Consider the following 25,461-nt stretch of genomic DNA (forward strand, 5'->3'; position numbering starts at 1 on the left):
CAATCACTAAATGGAAGTGATAGGACCACAGCATCTTGCCGTTAAATAAGCTTATTGTAGCAACAATAAAACCCCACCCCATCACCTATTTTTACAAGAAGGCATAAACTATCAACAGTACAGTACCACCTACTTTTGCTCAATAGTCTCCATTTCTGACTTCAACCCAGTTTAAAAAAAAAAAAGTGAAGTACAGCAGACCACTATGAAACACATAGGCTTTCCCTCACTGCCTTACGATCCACAGTTTCAGATATGTCACAGAGTGGTTCATACTTTGGCCCATAGCTTTACTATAATGGCTGTGGGTTTAAACCTGCAGAAAACATGTACTACTTCTAAGCAATATGCAAGATATAAGCAGCTGCTACTAGGCCCATTCATTACCAAAGGACCACTATCCCCACAGGTATTTATCTTTGTATGTGTAAAAGATTTGAACCCTCTGTGATGACAGCCATTTTATCCTTGTATAAAGGCTTCCGGTAGACTGAAGTCTGAAATTCCCCATCCAAAATAATACAATTGCAAGATCGCCAGTTTGAGAAGGAAACTGCCTGGGTGGGCCATGAATTAAGTGGGCCTAGGACAATGACTTCATTTGCTTAAATAGTGTGTGCGTCAATGAAAGCAATTGCTAAATAAAGAAACCTCCCAGCAATTTTCATCCAAGTCAACATTCACAAGCTGTGGTTTAGCATTACCCTTCCTTTTGTGAAGCTGTAACACACTGCAGAGGTTATGAAACTCCCAGCATTAGTATCCTGAGGGTGGAGATAGTAAAGGGGTAAGGACAGTCTAAAGGAAGTTGCCATTTCTGACTTGATGCACCTTTTCTTATTTGCTCTGACACTTTTTACTCGAAGATGATGCCAAGAATCTGGTCAACTGGTGTTATTGTTGGATTCCAGAAGAGTAGGGAGGATATAAAAGGATTAGGGAAAATGCCTGAGGTCCCAAGGGCACTGTGAAATTTGGATAACTTACGAGATTCACTGGCTTTTCTGCTTTGCAGGATAAGAAAGCATTTAAGTCATAAACCCTAGAGAAAAGGGAGAGGGAAGTAGCTTTTTTTGTTGTTATTTTAAGGGATGTTCTTACCTTCTCCATCGAAAATAGGCTGGGTTTCCATGGTAGGCGTTGGCTTCGAACCATCATCTGAATTGAGGGTTAAAAAGAACCGAAAAGAAACTACCATTATTGAGGTAAATACTATCTACTCTCCAGTACAGTTGAATGATTGGGATTTGTACATGGCCCGGCCAAGTCCAGAAGAGAAAGAAGACAGACAGAATGAAATCATTTTATGCTAACAGCAATAACAGTTTACATAAAACATGCATCAAGCACTATACTTAGACTTTAAAAGCCTCCCCCCTCCCTCCACAAACCATTGGTATTTGTCACCTGGTAGTTTCCCCTTGTTGCACTGATCAAGCAATCAGCTTTTTAGTTTCAAGTCAATTTAGTTTCACACAGGCCATTTCCTGAGACAGCAGAGGTCTGGATATTGCTGTCTCATTGTGTCTTTCTCCTCATTGCTTTTGTTCAAAAGAAAAAGTCTTCTTCTGAAACTTACCTGTGTAGAACCTGGAACCAGTATTCACTGCAGAGCTGCTAGAAAGGGATGGTCAATAGCAAATCTTTTTTCTTAAAATGACTGCATCAAGGTGTTCTCTAATTGTAATGTGGTGACAATGTCTTCTAATTGCAAAATTGTGGGAAAATTACTTCTCTTACATTAGGTTTCTCATGTGCAAGAATGCTCCATGTCTTCTGACCACAATTCTTTCATAATTAAAAGCTTCAACCAAAAAAATGTTCCACAGGAAACATAAATCTCGATATTTAGAGATCGACCACAGAGAAAAGTGTTCAGTTTACAATTTCTTTGGCTTAGTACACCTATCCATCATATCTACAGGTCCAGCCTGGATTCAGGCTGAGTCTAATTTCCTCAGGGCACAGAGGGACCCAGATTTCAAGTCCCAGCTTGGAGCATCTTTACACAGCACTAGAATATTGGCATAGCTTTTACTGAGGCAAAATTTTTGACTGTGAGCAAGTTTAACTGGAAAAAGCTGCAGAGCAAAGTCTCTTATTACAATGCAAGATTAGAAAATAGAATGTTGTTGGTAGTTAAACTAAAAATGAGAATAGCCTAGTGTATTAGGTTTGTGTGGCCAGCTTTTCGGGGAGGGGGGGGGGCGGGGGCTACCAGGGTGGCTTCTGTGAGAAGCTGCTAGAAGCTTCCTCTGTGTCCAGTAGAGCCAATGCCAGCTGGCTCCAAGATGGACGTGCCACTGGTCAAAGCCAAGCCAATCAGCAAGGGTGGTAATGCCTCTATGATAACATATTTAAGAAAGAAAACTAAGTTGTTGTGCAGATATAATTGCAGCCAGAGAACAGCAGAGTGAGAATATGTGAGAGGAACAACTCTGCAGAGAGCAAGGTCAGTGGAGAAGGAGGGGCAGGAGGCTCTAGGCACTGGAGCTGAGGTTCCCCTGCAGCCCGTGGTGCAGACCATGGTGAAGCAGCTGTGCCCCTGCAGCCCACAGGGGACCATGGGGATGCAGAGATCCACCTGCAGCCCCTGGAGGAGACCCGTGCTGTAGTAGGAGGATGCCTGAAGGAGGCTGTGAACCTGTGGGAAACCCATGCCGGAGCACGGTCCTGGCAAGGACCTGCTGACCCATGGAGAGAAGAACCCATGCTGGAGCAGGCTTTCCTGGTCGGATTGTGGGCCTGTGGGGGACCTACACTGGAACAGCCTGTGCCTAAAGGACTGCACCCCATGGAAAATTGACCCATGTTGCAGCCATTTGTGAAGAACTGCCCATGGGAGGGACTCATGTTGGAGAACTTCATGGAGAACTGTCTCCCATAGGAGGGACCCCACACTGGATCAGGGGAAGGACTCTTCTCCCTGAGCAGCAGCAGGAACTTGTGATGAACCGACCATAACCCCCATTCCCGGTCTACCTGTGCTGTTTGGGGGAAGGAGGTAGAGCTTAAAAGGAAGGAGTGGTGGGGGAAGGTGTTTTTAAGATTTATTTTATTTCTCATTATACTGCTGTGATTTTGTTAGTAAAAAATTCAATTAATACCCCCAAGCTGAGTCTGTTTTGCCCATGATGGTGATCGGTGAGTGATCTCTTCCAGACCTTATCTCAACTCATGAGCCCTTCGTTATATTTTCTCCCCTGTCCAGTTGTAGAGGGGAGAGAGCAGCTTTAGTGGGTGCCTGGTATCCAGCCAGGGTCAACCTACTTCACCTGGAATTGTTGGGTTTTTTTTTCCTTTTGAAATATAGGAACTTTAAAACTTGCAATTTCTAGTAACTATTTTTTGCATGTGTTATGGGCAAAAATGACACTAGGCAAAGTGGGCAGTAACCCAAAATGTAAACTTACACAGTGAAAATCTGTTGGAGGGAGGAGTCCATGCCAGAAAAGTTAGGCTTGCCTCCATCTCCATGGCCAACAGATGCACAGGGCAAACAATATTTGGAGGAAAGGTACATGGGACAGAGGTAGAAGTAACTGCCCTTAGCCTTCCCTTGTATCAGTTCCATTCACTAAAGTAAGAGACCATTGGAACAGGAAAGAAAGGGCAGAGGGGGAAAACAGAAGCTTGTACACTTTTTTTACCCATACCTGTATTTGCAGTTTTATAAAGTGAGCAAAAGTCTGAACACCTCTTCCACTTTTCCTTAACTTTATGCATTTCCACATAAAGTAATCTAATTCACAGAAAGCAAAAACATGCTGATAATTCCATTTCAACCTCAGAGATACACTGAAGTAAAGGAGGTTGACAGAAATGAGCGAGAGACGCCCTGTTGTCATTTTCCCTCTTCATCATTGTATTTGGTTTTATGCTTAACTGCAAATATAACAAAAAATACTTGGAAGAAAAATTCTTACCATTCCTCAGTCAACTCTTGTTCTGAGCTTTCCTGTTATTGGGCATTCCCAGTTACATGGATAGGCAGTACTTTTTTTTTTTTTTAAGTTTGAGCAACTGACTTGGAAAAAAACCCTGAATATTGTTTAAGTTACAAGGAGAAAGATTCTGCCCTTTAAAAATCTTTGGATAAAAGTAAATAGCTGATCTTGACTTTTTTGTTAGAGTAGGCTGCTCTGCTTCTGCAAGATTCCAGAAACCACAAGTATGGTTTGTTATTTATTTAGGATGACACTTTACACTGCAAAAAAGCAGTGAACAGTACGTAATTAGCATGATTGGTTTTACAGATTGAGAAACCAACCCAAAACTGCTGAAGACACTCATAGAACAACTGTAAAGTGAATAATTCTTAAGTTATACAAAAAAGGAAGAGACCTGGCATAAAAAAAAGACCAGTATGATAATAAGTTTCTTCTTATTGTTCTCATGAATGCTTCTGCACCAAGTAATTACAGAATTGCTTTTCAGATTTAAAGCAGCAACCCAGAAGCCAACAGTGGGAAAAAATTAGAAGTGGATTTGAGCCACAGCACTTTATCCAAACCATTATGTGAACTTCGGCAGAACTAAGGACACTTCAGGTTCAGGGGGGTTCTTTTAGATTTGTGTATGTGAGAAGAACACAGCAGCAATTACAATTTGTGAAATACATTCTTCTTAAAGAAAGAGAATTTTGCAGCAGCTTAGGTACGAAGCTAGGCATTAAGCTACTGAAGTGTATTAAATAAACCCCTCAGTTCAAAGCTACTGTTTAAGATAATCTCAGTAAAATGGCTCAGTGAATTACACAATCGTTTCCTTACTGGGCTACTAAGACCAAATTGTCACTAAGTCTACATTGTAGCAGCACCCAGTACAGTATTAAGGGTTTTGCAAATATAGGGAACTATAATTACTCCCCTGTTGTTTAAGCAAGTACAGTTCTTTCATCACACATACAAGAAAAAAATGCAATAGACAAGAGCCCTGTAATTACATTCACCATTTTTCAAAAATCAAAAGCCAAGGACATTTCTGATTATTTTTTAAAGGTCATGAAATAGTCACATAAAAGACAAAAATTGCACTTCGTTAAAAACACCATGCTCACTTCCCAGGTGCCAGCTTCTTACTCTGAAATTACCAAATCTTTTTCTTAAACTAGAGAATTCTCAATAGGTCTCAGTGTTTCAACCTAGCTTATGGCAAAAAATTTCACTGCTGTTCCCATTGGGCAGAAAAACCACCCCAACACTTGTCTACTCTTATTTGATTTTTCCTCTCACTCAGTACTCTGTTCGTCACACTGAACATTTGTTCCACTGGCCTGTTGGCTCCTCCTAAACAAGGAATAAGTTCTATTTTACATACCTGAAAATTTTGAACAAACACTATACAGAATGTCTCTTCGTGGAACAACATTCTAAAGCTACAAAACTCCTCTCCGGTGAGTTTCCTTTTCCTAGGGTACACTTGTAAGAGTTAAACAAATTTTTCTGGCTCAATTGCTGTCAACTTTAAAATGGTACTTTTATCTTGCCACAGGATAAGAATAAAATAGGCAGGTCAAAATGAGATTCTGTAAGTCATTTGCACATTAAGACACCATGGCTATAAACCAGAAGCCCACTTGCACTACTGCTGTCAGAAGCTCATAAGCAAGAACAGTTTTTATTGCATTGGCCTAACTATAACTCAAAACAGGGACAATTACATGTCCTGATCTACTGCTAGTGCTAGGCAAGAACTTTATACTCTCATCAGGATTCCCCTCCCTTAGCCTTATCCTTGCAGAATAAGTAGCAAGGATCCACATCTGAAATGACTGCAGCATACTCTGGGGTTGAAGGACAAGGAGATTCAGTTCATGCAAAAGACAACTGTTAAAAGTGATCTTTTTGCTCTGAATGACAAGCTCTGAGGCCAAGAGTAGCTCTTTACGTCAGGAGAAAACTAAACTCCCTGACATAAAAAAGCAGTAATTACTATGAAAAAATGTGAAGTAACTGCCTGCTGCTGTGAATCAACTTTCTTACCTCAAGCCACCTAATGGAAGCCAGATAAAGGGGAAAAGTTAGGAGATAAAAGTGATGTACGGAAGGTTGAGGTTGCTTAGGAAGCACACAGGTCTTGGTCTATTAATGTGATGATGCAAGTATACAGATGACTTTTGCAGTGGGTGTATCTTCCTGGTTAAGAGATGTGATATGGGAAGTTAATTTTGTGTTCTCAGTGGAATCCACGAGACAGTCTGTAAACATTTCTTCCATTTTGAAGAGCACAGGTGCTTACGGAGTCAACCATCCAGGCCTTATACAAAATTTGGTCTTTTTTGTAAGTCTACAGCTTGCACATCAATAACTCCCAGACTTGAGTCAGCCTGACAGAATAAGCAGATGAGAATTTTAAGTGCATGGCTCTGCTGGGAGGAGGCAGCCTTTTTCCAGTGTCAAGTGGTTCCTTCACTTACCACCTGGTTTTGGTTGAGCCATTAGAGAGCATAGCTGAAGCTAAATAGGTAGAGCACAGAGAGCAAGGACCACAAGCAAATTCTTAGGATGTCCTGTTCAGTGCAACAAAGCCCACCTTCAACAAACCTGTCAAGCCAACACAAAGGAAGAAGAGCTTTCCTAGGCCTCAGTACCCCTGAATACATATTCATTTCTGCAGTTTTAGTAACTCTGGTCAGAAGAGCAAAGACTCTCCAGGCCAACTAGGCTCCCTGTGCCTGTGCAGTTCCTGAATCTCGAAGATGCAGTTTTACAACTTTGACATATCTATGTATTACCCCCAGGTCTGGGGGTGTTTTTTTTAAGGATTAAAAAAAACCAACAGAACTTGTGTTTGCGCTACATGGGGTCTTATGCAAAAATACGTGTTCCTTCCAGTATTGTAGGGGAGGAGCAAGTTGTTTCCTCAATCACAATCCTTCCCTACATCAAATGAAAAAAATTCATAATTAATTTAGTAGTCTGTGCAACTTTTATGCAGAGACTTATACTGCCAATATAAGTCAGAAAGTTAGCATTCATGCAAAAAAATTATGAAACTCTTACAATCCAGCCAATGAAGATAATTTCTTGCTAAGCAACTGAAATGGAAACACACCAGTGCAGATAAACTTCTCCACCAAGTTTTCACACTCCCTTCCATAGAATTGTTTAGGTTAAAAATGACCTTTAAGATCATCAAGTCCAACCACTTCTATGTATGGAGATCCCACAGCTGTTAAGAAGAAAACCTCAATTTTTAAAACCAAATCAGCAAAAGCAAGTTCTCACTCTTTATTGCCTTCATTTTAAGAAACAGCAATAATGTGCTGCCTTTGGATATAACCACTCCCAAACACTTGGACATGGACCAAAATACAGTAAAGTTTTGCTTAAAAAGGTGAAAATATGCCTAAGTGCTAAACATTCTCTGTATGGCTTAATGATCTCCTAACTGTAAAGGTTGACTTGTACTGTCATTGCAGTAATTTTTCTCTTCTTACACCAACTATTCTGTATGCCATATGGATACAGGCAGCCTTTACTTTAGCATTGCATTCCAGATAGGATGAGTAGCCTTCCCCTGTGCCTTCTGGAAGGCATTAGTTCCCCCCACTTCCTTCTCACATCTCCCTTGCAGGTGCATCAACATGAAAAAAGCCACTCAAGCCCCAAGGACTTTGTGGTCCAATGTAGTCAGTGTGTTTGTTTGGCAGCACAATTCTTCACCCTGCAAGAAAGCCTATCCCATGCACAGACAGCTGGAAGTAACTCTGACCCCTGTGACACAATTCAAAGCCTCCTCTGTTTGGCTTTTTGATTCCTGATTGACACATTCACCGCCAGGCGGAGATAAATGCTGCTGGGAGGACAATGTTGATCTGCTCCAACTATTCTTGTGAAGGATTTTTTCAGAATAATAAACAAAAAACATTGGTGTGCTTAAGTGCCTGAATAGAACTGGAGGTAGACAGAGGGGAGTGGAGTGCTTTACAGAGGCTGGCCAGTCGATTGAGGAGTTAATTGTTTGGGTGTACAATGAGTTTATTCTGCCCACAAACAAAGAGCTCCCTCTTCCTGGGCCTGGTCCTTCAAAAGAAAATGTGTCAAAAGGGGTCTGGAGCAGCACTCTGTTAATATAATGCTCTAGTCTCTGGGATTCAGTGGCTTTAAAAGTGCTGAATCTTAGGATTCAGACAGAATCTCTCTGAAATCCAAAGTTCTTATTTACTGTGTGAAGTTCTTAAGGTACTTCAGTAATTAGCCAAAACAAACCTGCCTTCTAACCTCTAATTCTTTGCAGCTTTTAAACAGCTTCTTTTAAAAAATAAAGACAAAGTAAGGTATTACCCTTCAGACATAATGCTGTAGACACCTTCCTCAACATGAGATTCAGTTTTATATTATTTCAATTACACATAATTTAAACGTGGTCCTGAATGTCTCATATTTGGAAAGATGCAGAATCCCAATCCACAGAGTTTGCACCATAATAGGTCAAACCAACACAATGTCCAAACACACCCCCTGCCTCTGGGAAAGTTTAGATCCAGATTCAGATTTGAACTTTGCAGGTTGAACCAAGCCCTATGGTAATTACCATTTAAAATACCTGACTCACTTCTATAAGTTATGCAAACCTTTCTGGAGAAAAAGATCTTCCTAGTACTGCTGCGTGGAAGACAAGGCAGTTGAAAACTGAGCCATTACAGTTTACCACTTCGATGGTAGCACTCTTAGGGACATTGGTGTCAATGCAGAGATGCATATATTAAAGGAACAAGCAGCACCCATAATGCTCAAAGAATTAAGCTGACTTGTTTGTGAACTTTCTGGTGATGCAAATTTGCTTCACTACTTGTGAAAAGTTGTTGTTTTAACACACTCAGAAATGTAGCACTCCAAATAACATTTTTTCCTCAGGTATATGGGCATGCTTCCAAGTCAAAGACAAAGTACCTTAAAATTATTAAAGCCATTATTTTAGAGCACTCACCTAATTCAAACTTGAGACTCACCCTTTGTTCTCCCCTTTTTCAAGCAAAGATCCCAACTATAGTACGATCAACTAATTTAAGAAGACAGCAGGGAGCCACAAGTTCGTGTGATCTCTCTTTTGTTCTAGTGAGTAATATATGAGGGATTCAAAACCTGTGAAATAAGATTTCTTGGTTTGCAGCCAGTTTCACTCCAAATCGTAAACAGTAAACCACAGTCTTAACCAATTTTGCAGGCTTGGAGTTCTGGACAAGAAGCAGCAGTATCTCCACCTAGACTGAATACAGATTAATTCAGAACAAGGAACCTGCACAGAGTCCTGTTGTTTGGAACTAGAATTCTCAGTTCATTTTTGGGCCAAAGTCCAACACAGAGATGATCTCTATCAAAGCAATTTATACAAAAGACATGGGTTAGAGAAGCAGAGGATCAGATTTTAGTTTGTTTAATACAGCATTTTTGAGGTCAAATGCAAGGAAGCCTGAATGGAAAAGACCTGTCACTGTGCATAGGTTTACCTTATGCAGAGTTTTACAGTTTGCAGACTTCACAGCCAAATTCCTTCAAAAAGGGCAAAACAGGTCTCTTTGAAGATTTGGAAGTAAAAAGAAAAATAAATGCCTAAGGTCAGATTTGAACCTTATCTGTTAAAAAGGTGAAGCAGTAATAAAGGTTAGGTTACCTTGAGACCATTTCCAGTCTAGAGTCACACAACAATGTTTTCAATCAACATGGAATCACTATCAAGCTGTGAAGACAATGACCCCCCCCATGTCCTCCCCCCATTTTCAGAGACTTGTTAGTCTCACCCTCCCCCAGCACTCCCTGTAGCAATTTCATTGGTGAAGTCTCCAGATTCTGCTTGGGTCACCTGGTAAGTTTTCAGACAGGATCACAGCTTGCCTGTCGTAGCAGACTGATGTTTCACAGCTGCTAGCAATGTTCTCCATGGCTAAAGAGATGAATCTGCAACCACCATGGAGTGTGGCTCTTCTCATGTACCAGCCACAATTTCAGTGGCGTAAAAAGATCAGCTACAACAACACATGGGAAGGTTATTGGAATGCCTACAAACTAAAGAACACATACAGTCTGCAGAAAGAGGCTCCTGAGGGGAGTAAAGAATATTTTTCATTCAGCTGTGTACTTAAGCTGTCCTTTGAAAGTCTAATGCCATCCCCCTACTGATACACATACCCAAGGAGAAATGGAGACACAGCTAAAAGAATCAGGGGGACTAGATGGGTTTTTGGACTGGCCATAACATATAGCACCAAAAACTACCTGCTACCAAAAACCATGACTACTTAATGCTTGCTGAAAAATGATGACATTTACAAGTTGACATTGGCAGCTGGCTGTAGAGATGGCACTCAGTTTCAAAACTGAGTCTCCAAGACTCATTTGGACCAGCAGACACATTCACGGGTCAAATAGCATAGAAAAGCTTTGCTGTGGTAAATACAACCCAGAGAGTTGTAAATCCAGTACTGTCTTTTTTCTCTACAGAGAAGGATCAAGATAATGAAGATGAGAGGAAGAATTGGAATAACTTTATTTTTCAGGAAGATAAACAACCGAAAGGAAATAAAACAGCTGTAATAAACAGTGAATAAAGAAGAATTAGGCCCTGTATCCGTGTAACAAAAACTGTATCCAAGTGCATATCAATATAGGCTACAACCAATTTATTTGTAAAAGATCATGCCAATCCATAGAAGAGATGTTGGGCCATCTTGTCCCAAGAGGGAGTACTGCCTCTACTCAAAAAAAAAAAAAAAAAAAAAAAAAAAAAAAAAAAAATGAGGAAAGGGAGGTGATTTAGAAGAGGCATTGTGATACATGGCTGCTCCAGACAGTCCTGGCACTAAGCTTCACAGGGAAACTGGAGAGAAGAGGTAGAACACAGGAAAACAGAGTAGCAATATTATAAGGTAAATCACAATCCCCCTTTGGCAAGAGTCAGAGCATACACTATTAGGAATGTTTGTTGGTGTGTTTTGTTGTTTGGTTTTTTTTCTTTTAATCCGAAGTAGAAACACCTCCAAAGTGTCAGCATTACTTACACTGCAGAGCGAGTGATGAAATCAAGGAATCAGCAATACCCAGCACTGAGAATGTTTAAAAACAAAATGATGGAGGAAAAGTACAGGAAGAGATGCTTACCTTTTTATGACTTCCTGCTCGGTAGAAGAATACACTTTTATCTCACCTTGTAAACACTACAAGTATTATAGATACTGCAGGATTTTAAGCTACAGTATCTTAATTTTGAACCGTCTTCTGTTTGGCTCACTGCCTTGAGTGATATTTGACATAAAACAGGGAGCAAAAAAGTTTCCACACAAAGAAATATTTTGCTTAAGGTACCATATCTCACAGCAAGATTTTTAGCACTTGACATTGCTCCAAACTTGGAGAGAAGTCTGCAAAAAGCTCTACAGCACTGTCAACAGCTGCCTGATCACCCCTGGCAAAAGCAACAAGCACCACATGATTGTTTAGTTTAGCTTCTCCGGTTTTATTCTACCTACGATATATCACATCTTTTTTCAGGACCCTCTGCTTTGATGTGAAGTATTCTCTGTTTCTGCACAGCCTCCCACCCAAGACACCCTCTCCTCAACTACCTCTTCTAAAAGGCTGCTCAGAGTCCACAATCAACTACCACCTTGTCACTTCTAGATTGTGTAAGAGCCCATATACTTGTGGAAAAGGGAGCACATCTAAAATGCCCACAAGGACATCGTGAGTCTGATCTTAGACTGCTTTACCGAACAAGGGAAAAATATTAACTATTGTTATTCAAGCTTTATACAGTAATAACCAGATCCCTAGCTGTAGGAACATTTTAGAAGTTACCTGAAAATATACAGTGACCTGGGGCAAGGGGCTCGAACAGTATTATCAGAATATCAGTCTCTCTTCCATCTCTCCCCAATATCACGCGTTCCCTTTCACTCCTTTCCTTCCAGCTCTGGTCTCTTGAAGGTAAAGACTATAAATTCCCCCACATCTTCAAGGTCTATAAGTGGGGGATGGAGACGGCAGCAAATTTCCTAGATCAATGGCCATTTGAAATTCAGACATATGGCTGAAGCCCTACAGCTGCATGTGTTAATTACCACACGTGTCCCCTGTAAAGCAGTCTGTTAGACACAAAAAGAAAACAGAAGAGGGGAAAAAAGCCTTTCTGAGGGATTAAGTAAATAGTCTAAATTTTTGACCCTGCTCTCCCAGACACATGCCTGTGTGTAAGAACATAAGCTGCCTTCCTTTCTCCCAACACCTGCATACTGAGGAAGCACAAGACCCCTTCCACCTCTAGCCATGTGCATTCAACATATCTCAAAGTGTACTTTCCCCCTTCTAGCTCCTCATTCCCAGCCTCTTCTCTTGCCGGCCCCTCTCCCTTAGAGGACTAACTCCTGGCTGACAACCAGACTAGCCTTGGGCTTACAATACGCCTTTTCATTTCCTTGCAGGCAAAGAGAATGGATGCCTCGCTGCTATATCTGTATTGCACGTGTGCAAATGAAGAAAAATAGAGGGGAAAAAACCCCAGCTTTTTCCACAGGTTCCCCCCCAACCCTGATCATTAAAGAGAAGAGGTTCAGAGCTTTAGTGAGCGAGTACAACTTTGCTCTCTAACTGCATTGCCTGAGCTAGTTCACCTCAGGATCTGAATTCTGTCTAAAGGACGGTTTGTATTTGATTATGAAAGGAATAGTTTTCCTATATGAGGGAAGGAAAGGAGAACAGAGGGAAGCAGACAGACAGAGTAACTGAATTGTGCTGGAAGGACCTCCAAAGAATCTAATATGCTTCAGGAGGAAGTCTGTACACACAGAACAAAGTATGTCAATAATGTACACAGGGTATAAGTGACAACACATTCTCAACATTATAATATTTTAAGATGAAGGTCATTACTCCAAGTTACAGACTGCCAGACATCTACAGATTGACTGTTCAAAATGAACCAGACACAATTGAATTTAAGGAATTAATCATCATTTAAAAGCATATTTGTGAGCAGCTGAACAGTCAAGTCCTTACACAAATTGCTTTGCCGGAGCACCTAAAGGTCTCATCAGAAACTGAACACCAAGCTGAGCATAGTGACATGAAATAAGACACGGTCCAGAGAAATTCAATCTGTGAGGAAGACTTCTCCCATCCTTAGCGTTTATCAAAGCATTTTGCAGTACATATCCCCTGCTGTCAACATAGAACAAAAATCCACACAGAGGGAAGCTATTATTCCAGCTAGATCTGTTCTGAGAAGCTTTAATTCCCCTAGGTGCTGTCCCAGGAACTTGAACAAACATTAGGGTTGCCTCTCCAGCTTCCTCCTACCTTATTTACAAGCACACATGGTCTGCATGCATTCAAGCTTTCCCATTACAGTTCCATAGTTTATCTCTCTTACAGAGAAACTTTGAGGCTTATAGGGCAAAGGAGTTGAAAGGAAAGTACTTCCAGCCCCTCAACTAAACACCTGCACCATGACAAAACATTTCCTGGTGCATTACATTGATTTGAAAGAAAACACTAACATTCAGATGTCTAGGTTCTATACAGCATGGGAAAAATAATTTCAACAACTGTTAAAAAAAAAGGTGTTAAGGCCACATAGATATAAAGTATTCAAACAAAAACAGCTCACAGATCCCAAATCTATTCCATTTCTCTGCAAGCTGTAATTCATCAGACACCAGAAATCCATGTATAGCACATAAACAGTTAATAATACCTTAACAGATGTTCCTTAATCAATTGTTAGTCTACTTATTAGATCTACTCACCAGGCTGCCCAATACCATGACTTAATCATTTAAAAACCTTTACAGCTGTCCTTAAGACATTACAGACATGAGTAGTCTGTAGATTGCTATAATAACACTTGTAAACTACAATTTTATTAAGTCATATTATATAGACTAAACTACCGATTGGAACTGTTGCTTTATAGATGAAAGCAGAATTCTTGCATTGTATCAAACAAAATATAGTTTAAAACAGAGTTTGCCTTCTGTTCACGCTTGCCAATGAAACTTTCTTCAGCCTCAAATTTGATACATCTGTTCTGAGGCCCACAAAGAAGTCTTGATGAAAACTAAACAATTTCAGACAAGTCAGTGATGTGGGGACCCAAAAGGATTGTGTTTAGTTTTACTGTTTATGCAGCAAATTTGAGGTTGAATTTTTCTTCTGGAATTTAATATTTCAAAAATCTGTTTGCTCAGAACACTGTTCTACTCTGGAAAAGTGATCCAGTATACACAGCATTACAAAACTACATTCCTCTGTTCTCACAAAAATTGATCACAATTCCCAGTTAAAAGCTGGATTTTCTCTACCTTATAAAATCTGTAATACTGGCAGACTACGATCTGCCACACATGTGAAATTGACTTGCTTTCTATAGTTACATTTAACTGGAATTTAATAAACAATTTTGTAGATTATATACCATATAGAGATAGCAATGGGAACCAGAGAGAATTCTGAGTATCTACAAGCTGGCAAACCTACTGATTAAGTTAACAGAAATTTTTACAGAACTGTTTTTATAATAGAGAATCAAACTTCAAATCCACTGCTAAGTTTGCTTGGAAATACAAATATGAGCTAACCAAAATCTTATGTGCTACAAATTCTACCCACAGAAATTTTTGCTCACAGCCCACTTGGGCTGCTACAGGACAGGTTTTGTTACACTGATCTCTCCCTGTAACTTCTCTAGTCACCTGAGTTTTTATTCCAGTTTCATAGTATACATTCAATTTCTCCCATAGATTATTTCCTAATTCCCATAAATTTTAACAGTATATGCTGAGAAACTGTCACCATCAGTGTGTGGTAGGAAAAAGCAAACTTTTGCACATCTGAAGGACTTGGGGCACTCACGTAGCACACACAGAGCAAATCTGCTGCTTTCAGGAAGCAAACTTATTATATATGAATAGCACAGTGACTTTCCACACAGCTACACTATACACACGACTCTGTCCAAAAGCAAACAGTTTATGCACATTTTGAGTACACATGTATATTTTACCCATACAAGACCTGACAAACACATCAGCCCTAGTCTAGGAATATTACATGACAAAGTTAAACAGTTCAGAAAACAATATTTGCATGAAAATTCTCCTTCTCCTCCATTCATTAAGATAATATATAGTTTATTTAAAAACAAATATGTAACATAAGGGATCCAGAAGAATTGTTTGAGTTGCACTGCAAACTTGTTACCTGCTAATGTTCTGAAAAAAATCATAAGATGGTGTTCACCTGCCAGAACCATCACTTCACTCCATACTGCCCCAGTAAACTTGTGTTTCTTTCATCTTACTGATGAAGGCCACACTATATTTCTCTGTCTTTCCTGTATTCTCCACAAACTGCTAAAGACATCAGAGCATTTTCTAAGAATATATGAGGTCAGAGAGTTAGGAGCATTTGAAACTTGGTTTGTGTGATAGCACAGTTGCATTTCAGATTTGGTCAGTACCTAGTTGAATCCAGAAAGATCTGGAGAAGGTAAAGACCAAAGTCCCAGTCTCAGGGTTTAGTCACATTTCAATATGATATTTTTGTCAAGATATTATCTATCTTGTGTGAGGCAGTGTGCTCCCCTCCCTGCAAGTTGATGGCAGGTGAATTAGTGCCAGCTGCACTTGACTTCTTAACACCAGCAGACAAAGCCTCCAGGTCCCCAGGTACAAGCAGTTCCATTTGTTTACACTAGCACAAGCCATCCTTCACTTGGGTTTGCCTGAGGAAAGTGTTCGCCCTTTGCTGCTCAGCCTAATTATTGACTCAGACTAACAGCTCATTACTGACTCAGACTGCTCAGTCTATTGGCTGCACAACTAGGCCAATAACATTTTCTAAAGGTAAGACTCTTGAAAAACAGCAGGAAGAGAGCCACAGAATGGGCCAACTTGCCCAGAGCTGCAGTCCAGAATTTCTCTGCCAAAAAAGCCTGCCTTGAAACTAATTTCTGACAGTCAAACCCATAAAAAGGAACCCAATTCTACATGTTCAGTTGGCTGGAATTTCAAGTTGCTCATCTTAGGTTTCTCAGACTGCTTCAGTTTTGAATCACAGAATAACCTGAGCTGGAAGGGACCCACAAGGGTCATCAAGTCCAGCTTTTAAGCAAATAGTCCATACTGTGATAGAACCCTGGCATTATTAGCACCATGCTCTAACCAACTGAGCTAATCTCAGGGTAGATTGCAAACATATTGAGGAAAGATTTTTGCAGCTCCATGCAGAGTCTTGTCTACGTGTAAGATAGTAACTGTACAACAAGTTCAACCTGGGCTTTGCTTTCTGTGAGTCCATCAGAGCTTACATTTCACCAACTGTACAGGGAATTGCAGATGCTATTGCCAGCTTTTGCAATAGGGAAACAAGACAAATCAAAACAGCCCTGGAACTTTATGCACTGCAAGAGACTTTATAAAAGAAAATGGGAATTCATACCACTCAAGACTTTTCATGACCGACACTGAAAGTTACTCCAGCCAAAATTTACCCTGTAGTTGCATCATCCTTAAATCCCAGATTATAGAACCAAGCCACCTTTCCCATTTCCTTCAATCAGTTGATTTAAAAATGGTATCAACACCTCTCATATAGTGTCCAGAAGAGTTAATCGCTAACAAACCAGTATCCTCACTTGAATATATTTCTTCTTCCAGAAGGAAGACCAAGTGATTTTATCAAGATAAGCAATTGCATGGCTGTTTTTGACATCCCTCTGATTCCTGACCAGCCTACTTTTTAAAACCTTCTTGGTGACTGTAAAAGACACCACTCATGACTGCAATATGCTAAATCTGTAGCTTTGAGCTAAAGCCTTAGAACTCCTCAGATAAAATAAAGTTTTAAATTTTCTTCGTTTCACGTTTGTTTTTTTTGTTTCAAAAGGGTGGCACAATTTCTCTTTGGCTGGAAAGGAACGTTCTTCCTTGCATTCTTTAGGCAAGGAAGAAATCCAGTCACATTGGCTCCAAGGATGCCTTTCACTGCTTCTTAAAACATTAACAACATCCTAGTGGGAGAGACTGGGGAGATCCAGACCTCTAGAGGACAGCATGCATTTTCCAAGAGTCTCAGGCCTTTCAATCTAAGCAGCAACTGGAGCAAATTAATGCAAGAAGCTGCTTATGAGAAAGGACTGTACAAGGAACAAGTTGGAATAAAAAAGAGCAACAGAAGTCTGCAGGTTTTGAATATCCTAATCCCATACAAGAGTAATTGTATTCCCTGACAAAGGTCCTGGGAGCTTGTTCTTCACTTGCAGGCTGCATTCAGCATAGAAAGCATGGTGGTAAGTGTCTGAGCTGCAAAGTCCACACAACAAGCATGTTCTCGAGAGCCTGGGTTTCTATTCCACCTCATGCAAACATGTCTCCATCTTCCCACGCCTGCTCTGCCTTTCAGCAACAGAGCACTTCCCAGAACAGAACAAATCAATATGTCCTATTTTAAAATTTTAACTTCGGTGCAAATTTAATTTAAATTAACTTACAGGGCAAATTGTATGAGTAACTGGCATTGCATCATACAGCAAAAGCAATATCGATAACCAGAGCACAGAATTTAAAAATAAAAAGTATCTCTTGCCAGCATGCTTGCTTGTTCTCTGCAGAAAGCTCCACAGAGCCACTTCTGGAACTACATGCCAAGCCACATGCCCATAGAGCAATTGAATTTTCATCAGGAGTGAGAGAGTCTATGAGTGGAATTGCATGCTATCTCACATCTCCTGGTACTCCAGAAATTACAGCTAAACAGGATGGAAAAGAGGCCAAAACAGTTGGAGAAAGACTTATTACCAACAACCAGCCTTTTCCTCCTTCCAATATTAATTTCCCTCCTCTAAAGGAGTGCTAACAGGCTAGTAAAGTCTTCACTTATTACCCAAGAGCTTAAGCCCATCCATCTGCACTATTTCTAATGCAGAGCAGCCTCTATCCAGAAAATTATTTTTGCCCCGAAGACTTGAAAGGCACCAACATCACAAAGTTTATTAGCTCCATATTTTACATTCCTGTATGAATGAGACAAAAGAAATCACTTCTGAGAGTCTTAGCTATTACTTTTCCTCTTCAGAGTACTTATTCTGTGCCAGATAACGCTCTTTGACTAAGAGATCCTCAACCAGAAATGGAGAGAGGAGTCTACTGTGCAGTGGGGAAATTCCAAAAGCTCCCAAGTCAGCTGGTTGCCCAAAGAGATATCAGAAGCTTCAAAGTTGTGCCTCTAAAACACAAAGGTCATCACTGACCCAGTTCCTGCTGGACCCCTCCTCTCCTGCCCTTTTTGTCACTTTGCAAAGGGTTATCTTTACAAAAACTGTTTGAACACTCAGCTAGAACAGATGTGCATACTGGCTAGCCACCAGTCTTCAGAGAAGCTGGACCTGCAGCAACCATCTTGCTTCAAGGAAGCCAGGTTCTTGGTTCTGACTTCTGTAGAACAGGACCTGATACTGGAATTTTAAATCAAAGTAACTTAAGTCAAGAAAAAGTGCTGACAAGAAAGCCAAATTTGTTTTTAGATTAGTCATTCATCACTAGCTGAAAATGTAATGCTAAGTCCATCAAATTTTAAACCAAATTATTACAGTTTCTAAAAGCCCTCTTGATTTTAAAAGACCTGTTTAATAACTGCTCATAAGTATTTTTCTAACACGATAGAAAAGGGTCAAACTTGCTTGTGTGTGGGCTTCCAACAGCCACAAATGAATTCAGAACTAGAGGGGACAGAAAATTTACATGATTGCTTGAAGCATGCTGGCCCAAGGGGAGGCATTTTCTGTTTGACAGCTACTGCATAGAGCATTTCTGCAGCCACATGACCAAGCATATCCTTGAAATAGGATGCTACAGGCTGCACTAAGGAGAGTCAATTTATATTACAAATTTTAGATCAATTTATACCATTTACAGTTCTCTTTTTGCATGTTCCAAGCTCTAACTTAATAAAGGGAGTGATGAGGAAAAACCAAGTTCAAATGTTTTCCCCTTTTGCTCCTGTTTCTTATGAAATCCAATCTCAGCTGCTTCCAAATTTAGAACAATAGACCAGGACTACTCAGGTAAAAACCCTACAAAGAGCCTCCACTCAAAAATAATGCAGATTTCAAGAGCTACTTGATTTGCTTATACTTCAGGCTAGTCTAGCAATGATTGCATTAGCAGAATAACAATGGATTCAGGTGCCAATTATACACTAACATGTATCAAAAGTGAGAAAGAAACTTCAGCATTCAGTCTTAACTAAGTAGTTTTCCTTGCATCTTTCTTCTCCCTACCTTTTCCTAAACTACTATACACAAACAATAGACTGGAGAGCAGATACGCATCACTGCTCTGAACATAGCAAGCTAATCCCTCTTAAGTGTCTTCAGGACTGGATTGACATTCCCAGCATGGAAGATGTTCCTGAGATTAAAGTATTGGCATTTTCCTAGGCTTGAAGTGTCAGGAAGAACAGGTTTAGAGAGTTAGCATGAAAAATCCTGCTTCAGTAATCAGAACAGGAACTTCTCTCAAGAAATAGCATTCATCCTCACCAGCAGGAGTGAGGATGCATTCAGCACTGTTTTCCTGTAGTAAGGAGACAAATTCAAAAGTCGACTCTGAATCAGGGGTAGAGGGAAGAAATGTTGAATATCAGGGTGGGGAGAAGGCCTAAAGACAAATTTCACTGCTCCTCAGTGAGTGTGTGCGTATGTGTGTATATATACACACACACACACACATACATAGACACTTCAGTGGTCAACCCTCCCAAGACTATTAGAGTGAATGCAAACCAGAGGACACAAAGAAGAGCTAAAATACTCACAGGAAAAGAACAAGGAACTACCCAATGCCTTGCACAGGAAAGGCAAGGACTGAAGACAGTAGCAAAGAAGGACCAATGCCTAATGCACAAAAGAGTGAGGTTTTCAAGCACAGCTAGGGTTTAATCCAGCGCTGCTCCAGCTTGCCAGAGGGTTTTATGTGCTACTAGAAAAACTCCATTTTTCAATGCATACAGAGCCACAACCATAATATTGGCACTTCTGACTCCCAGAGTACCAGTCATATTGACAGCCTTCCTCCTAATCTTTAGGGATCTTACTGAGAAATGCTCAGTATGTTACTTCAAAGTGAACAAGCAGAGGCTATTCTGGACCAGCCACCCACCCTTTTGGAAGCTCAGCTGTCTTGCATTACAACTCAGTTAACAAGCACAGAGCAAAGCATGCCCTTTTCTACTCTTCAGGGAGTAGAACAGTCATCTTATTCCTCCTCCTGAAGAGGAGGTCTAATGGTACATATGCCTCCCATGCACTGGCTGATTAGGAACCCAGGTTATGAGCTATTTTAAGGGATGTGGCTGGGCAGCTGCTATTACAAAACAAGTTGCTGAAGCACAGGACTTCACTCACCTTTCCTTCCTGAATTACCCTGGCTTGATGGTTTATCAGTTACAGAACCTAAAGGAGAGGGGAAAAAAAAAAGACATCCGTTTAGATGCTGCATGATCACACAGAGCACGCGATGTCACATTAATACAGTCAATATCTCAATGCATGAAGCATCTGTTTTACTTATCAACAGCTCCATTTAGGAGTCAGAAAGCCTGTGGCTTCAACCAGTGCAAAAAACATAAGTTTTATGCATTAAGATGTTACATTGGGCTGAGGGCAAATAAGAAATCTTTAGTAGCTGGATGCAGTGATCTGAAAGAGCTCAACAGAGCATTGTGCTAGTAAGAAACCTGAAATAAATTCAAAGGCAAGAAGGAAAGATCAGTAAGAGTCACTTCTTTCATTTGCAAATGTCAGGAAGAACAAATCAAAAACAGATGGGGAGAATGTGCAGGGAATGCAAGTAAAGTATTCTAAAGGAAAGGGATTAAGTGGGACAATTTGCAGAAAATGGATTTCAACCAACCCCTGAACATCCCCAGCTGTTTTAAAGGGGACAGTGAATAAGATCCAGCATGTACTTGAATAGAACATATCTTGAGTTGTTTACTATAACTTAGGTCTTCACAGAAAATATATGATTCTACGTTTGTTTCTGCAGTCTGCTTCAGTGCTTCATCCCAGTTTTCTGCTAAAACTTGAACAGGTAATAAAAGCTTTTCAAACAAATTCATTATCAAAGTGTATAAAAATCTATGACAAGATTATTTTTTTTAATAGCTTTATTCTCAGGAAACTGATTCTTCCATGCACCATTATTAAACAGTTCCAGTGATTACTTAACCTTCAGGAAACACGGATCAAAAGTCACCTCTAAAGAAGACAGCTCTGACAGGCCCAAGAATCTGGTCAAGACAAACTCTAAAGGTAAACTATTCCCCAGGCACTTTCACTTGCAGATCAGTTAATCGCAGATCTACTGTTGAATTACAAGTAGTAAGCACAAACACAATATTAGTCATCACAGGCCCATCTGTGTCCTACAATACAACATGACTTTACTTTCCCGTAACACAATTTTATAAACAGCACAAGGCTAAACAAACAGATCAGCAAAACTCTAAAACATGCCCTACCAAAATGATGTACTGAAAATGGTGTCAGTCATATTCTAAGGTTTAAGTCAAATTACTGTAGCATTTGACCTTACACTAAAACAGGATATTAATCTCCTTTTATTTTTACATGCCTGTGAAAAACCAAGAACTTCCTCAAGCTACAGGGACTCACTAGTTCTCAGACAGCTCTCCCACTCAACTCAAACCCTTATGCAAGTCACTTACATTTGCTTATTACTACAAAATACCTTCCAGCCAAGAGGACACTGAATAAGGGGAGAAAAATGAAAAAACCCAAAGGTTTGACTGCTGTCCTGCTCCCACCTAAAGAGCAAAAACTGCAAGGTGTGAGAGGAGAAATACGTTAAAAATCCATGAGGTGCAGATTGCAAAGCATGGAGCCAGACGCAGCAGCAGTGCCCACATGGCATCACTGAACATGTTAGAACACTCCTATGCTTACTGCTTTTTCTTTCTTCTTTTATTTTTTTCGGGGGTAGGGAGTGGGAGAAAGAGGGGAAGTGAGGAGGGCAGCCTAATTCTAGTGTTGCCCTCAAATTCTCCCAAACAGCACAGAACAGCTTCCCACCCTTGCCCATGTCTAGTTTGGTGTTGCCACAGCAGCACTGTACACCACAGCTCACAAAGCTAGACTGTACACTACTGATCAGGGCCACATGAAAATCTAGGGACCAATCCCATTCCATCTGAGCCATGGGCTGCCCTAATGAATTGCGGGGAGAAAAAAGAAAAACAGTGTGACTCTGTTTTAAGGAAAATTGTTGATTTGGTCTCAGTAAACCACAGCGTGACATTACTATGTCACCCTAAGTGCCCAGAAGCATATCACTTAATACACACGAGTAAAAGCCTGGATCTGGACCTCCCTCTTGTGACCTGTGGTGCAAGCCCAGTGTTGTCCACCCTCATGACACAAAGGCATTGTAAAGTAAGCAACATGATCAAAAGACCCAAATTCATTAGAACAGCAGAACCTCAGAAACTACCAATTTCTCACAAAACCAAATTAACTGAAATCACTCTGTACAAAAAATTACTCCATGTCCCCCAAAATACCATTTCTTTAAAATACAGCTCATGGAAAAAAGTTATCGCATCTGTTACGTGAATCTTTGTTTTTGGTGTACATGGCAACACTGACTCTTGTCTTGGTTACCACAGGTTATTACCTCAATAGTTTTTCTCACTGAGCCTTGCAGAAGTGTCTGTATGCTAACCACAGGTGGACATGTCAGAGTCCAAACTGCAGTGTTAAGTGGGGTAAACTGGTCAAGTCACCTGAAAAGACTTAGCTCTCTCAACAGGACGCATTTACCTCAGCCCTCTTCAGTTATAGAATTAGTATTTGTTGAAGCCACTCCCACAGTACCTGAACATACAGGAGTTTTGTTCTGTACAGAAGAGCCGCTAATAGGCTTGCCATCAGGTGTCACACACCAGCAGTATCCAGTGTAGGTATGGCACTGCACCTGTTTAATAAAACAAAGAGCAGGCATTTCATTTCTCACTATCACCACCTACTTTTTTTTTTTTTTATAATTCAGCATCCCACTGGAAGTCCCAACCCAGATGCATCACAAACATATCCTTCAGAGCAAGGAGGTTTCACAGAAGACTATATTTGATATTGTTATCTTTTCTTCCCTCACCTCCGCCCCACCCCAAAGAAACGTTATTACTCGTACTCCAACTCCTTTAGCTGAAATTCAGGCAGCAAAAGAAGTTACAAGTAGTCATCTGAGAGCACTTTAGTTGTGTCTCAGCTCATTCCACCCTCTGCTAAATTCCATTCACTGTTTACTATTACATAGTTGTCCAGTGCATCCCAGCTGGGTTATGGAAAGGCCACCTGGTCCCAAATTCCATAGGCGTTGCTAGAGAGCAGCATCTGTGGGTATTTCAAGAGCATTTTGTTCAGTAAACATGGCTGAAAAAAATTCAATACTGACTTGTTATGTTAACAAACCTTCTCCAGATAGATTGAAGCCCTATTCTGTTACTATGTCAAACTACACGGTAGGAGCAAGATACAACATGCTTGGTCTTGATACATTGACAGGGTCTTAAGAATGTTTGATGAAGGTTCTAGTGAGTCAAAAGGTACACAATATAAGATTCATCTTGCTTAACTTTAAAGCTCTAGACATCTAGAGTTGCCCACTTTCTTCCTTTAACAGAGATAGACACCAGAATTACTAGTTCAGACATGGAACTCCTGAAGTGAGAACAAATAACTTCTGATTTAGCAGACTAGTCTTAGTAACATCTATGTGGGTATTAGTTCAGCAGCACTGTAGTTTCATATAGTTTCATTTAGCTTAATAAACCCAATAACAAACAACCTTTACCTCAGCTTTCAGAGTGGTCAGCATTGGATGAAATTCAGGATGCCTTTGACATCCCTTGAGACAAAAGTAAATTATCATCATACAGGCATCTGTGTAAGTACTAACAGATTCCAAAATCCTTTCTAGCAAACACACTGTCAGCCGTGGTTGAGTGTGCACATCAGTATCTTCAAATGGTATAGAAATGCCTATGTTACTTTAAAAGATAGAAAGGCTCCTTCAATACATTTCTGAAAAAAGCCATGAAATGAGACCACTTCAGAAACAGCTTTTTATTTTATTTGTAAAATTAATTCTGTCCACTCGCTCTTTTTCCAAAGAGGTTCACTGAAGCCAATTTCCTATTCCACTTCTCTTCACATAGAAGAGTGATGGGGTGTTTGTACAGTTCCCTTCATTAGGGATCCTTCAGAGCTAAATCAGTCATTCCCCTTGCTGACAGCTGTCTTCAATGCCCTAAGGTAGCAAAGTTTATTCAGAGAGTTACTGACAGTTTTTTTAAAAGGCTTTGAATATCACATAAACATGATCTAAGAGCAATTATAACACGGTACGTGGTATTATCTTGGGTTTCACTAAAGTGCAAATCATAATTTTACCTCAAGCATTCACTTTTAGCAGCCAAAATCAACAGTAATCTCATGTACCCATGTTACTACACTATCACTACTGTCTGCAGTTCATCTTATTCTCGCAATATATCACAAAATTGATTGCAAATTACTAAAAAGCACTGTGACTATAATTAGAAAGTATTTCTTATTGGTCAATCTTATCAACTGAACATTCAAAAAAATGTGATGGAACTGCTTTGGTTGTGTTCATATTATCTTTGCTGATCTCACAGACAACATTGCATTCCCAATAGCACAAGAAGCTGCCTTACATATGAGCATTAATTGTAAAAAACCTATCGCGGGATAAAGCTAAATTCCAGGATAGGGTCTTGAATTCTTAAGGCAAGATCACTCCATATTACATTATATAAAAAATCCAGTGTACCCAGCATTTAAAAATTTAAGTATTAGTGACTAGACAGTCCTTCAACCAACCTTCAGAAAAATTACAAAGTACATGGCAGAGGAGTCAAAAAAAAACCGTATTGACGTAAATTTAGGATAGATGCGCTAACTAGAGTATGTTATGCAATGCATCTCAATGCAGAGCTACCAATTACATACACTCAGTTATGCAGACAAGCACATACATCCATAAAAGTGAAGTAATTTTGTAAATAACTGGGCTTAGGAATGCTGGTCTTCCTTGGACTGGTATGCCATGACCCTTTCTCCCCCACGCTGCCATTAAAACAGAAAGGAAAAAAACATCTGAAGTGTGACAGCACTTTCACAACAACCACAAGCACATGTTCTACTGCAGCACCAAAGGACTTCCATACTACAGATAACAGCTGCAGTTAAATCTTATCCTTATCCTAAAGGTCAGACAGCTACCCATGAAGAATGGACACTTCAGAAACCTCAAAAATCACTGCAGTTGCTTTTTTGGAATGTCTTCATGTTGAGAGATGCTATCTTTTACCATAATACCTGACCAAGTCTCAGTATATTTAGGTGTCGTACAGTGGCCTA

At 40.1% G+C, this 25,461-nt stretch overlaps 1 protein-coding gene across 9 annotated transcripts in view; it reads right to left on the reverse strand.

Annotated features, from left to right (window-relative positions):
• The window catches only part of SMOC1 (SPARC related modular calcium binding 1), a 134,912-nt gene that overhangs the window by 49,419 nt on the left and 60,032 nt on the right, over positions 1-25,461 (reverse strand). For 6 of the 9 annotated variants that reach the window (XM_032691787.1, XM_032691786.1, XM_032691783.1 and 3 more), the window contains exons 4-6: positions 22,891-22,990; positions 20,401-20,448; positions 1,102-1,191 (exon numbers count right to left, since the gene is read on the reverse strand). In XM_032691787.1, the coding sequence (XP_032547678.1) occupies positions 1,102-1,191; positions 20,401-20,448; positions 22,891-22,990 (238 nt within the window). The remainder of the gene's footprint in view (positions 1-1,101; positions 1,192-20,400; positions 20,449-22,890; positions 22,991-25,461) is intronic. The other 3 variants (XM_032691785.1, XM_032691784.1, XM_032691788.1) reach the window with 2 other exon arrangements.

Source organism: Chiroxiphia lanceolata, chromosome 6 (assembly GCF_009829145.1).
Source record: "Chiroxiphia lanceolata isolate bChiLan1 chromosome 6, bChiLan1.pri, whole genome shotgun sequence".
In the NCBI taxonomy this organism is placed as follows: domain Eukaryota; kingdom Metazoa; phylum Chordata; class Aves; order Passeriformes; family Pipridae; genus Chiroxiphia; species Chiroxiphia lanceolata.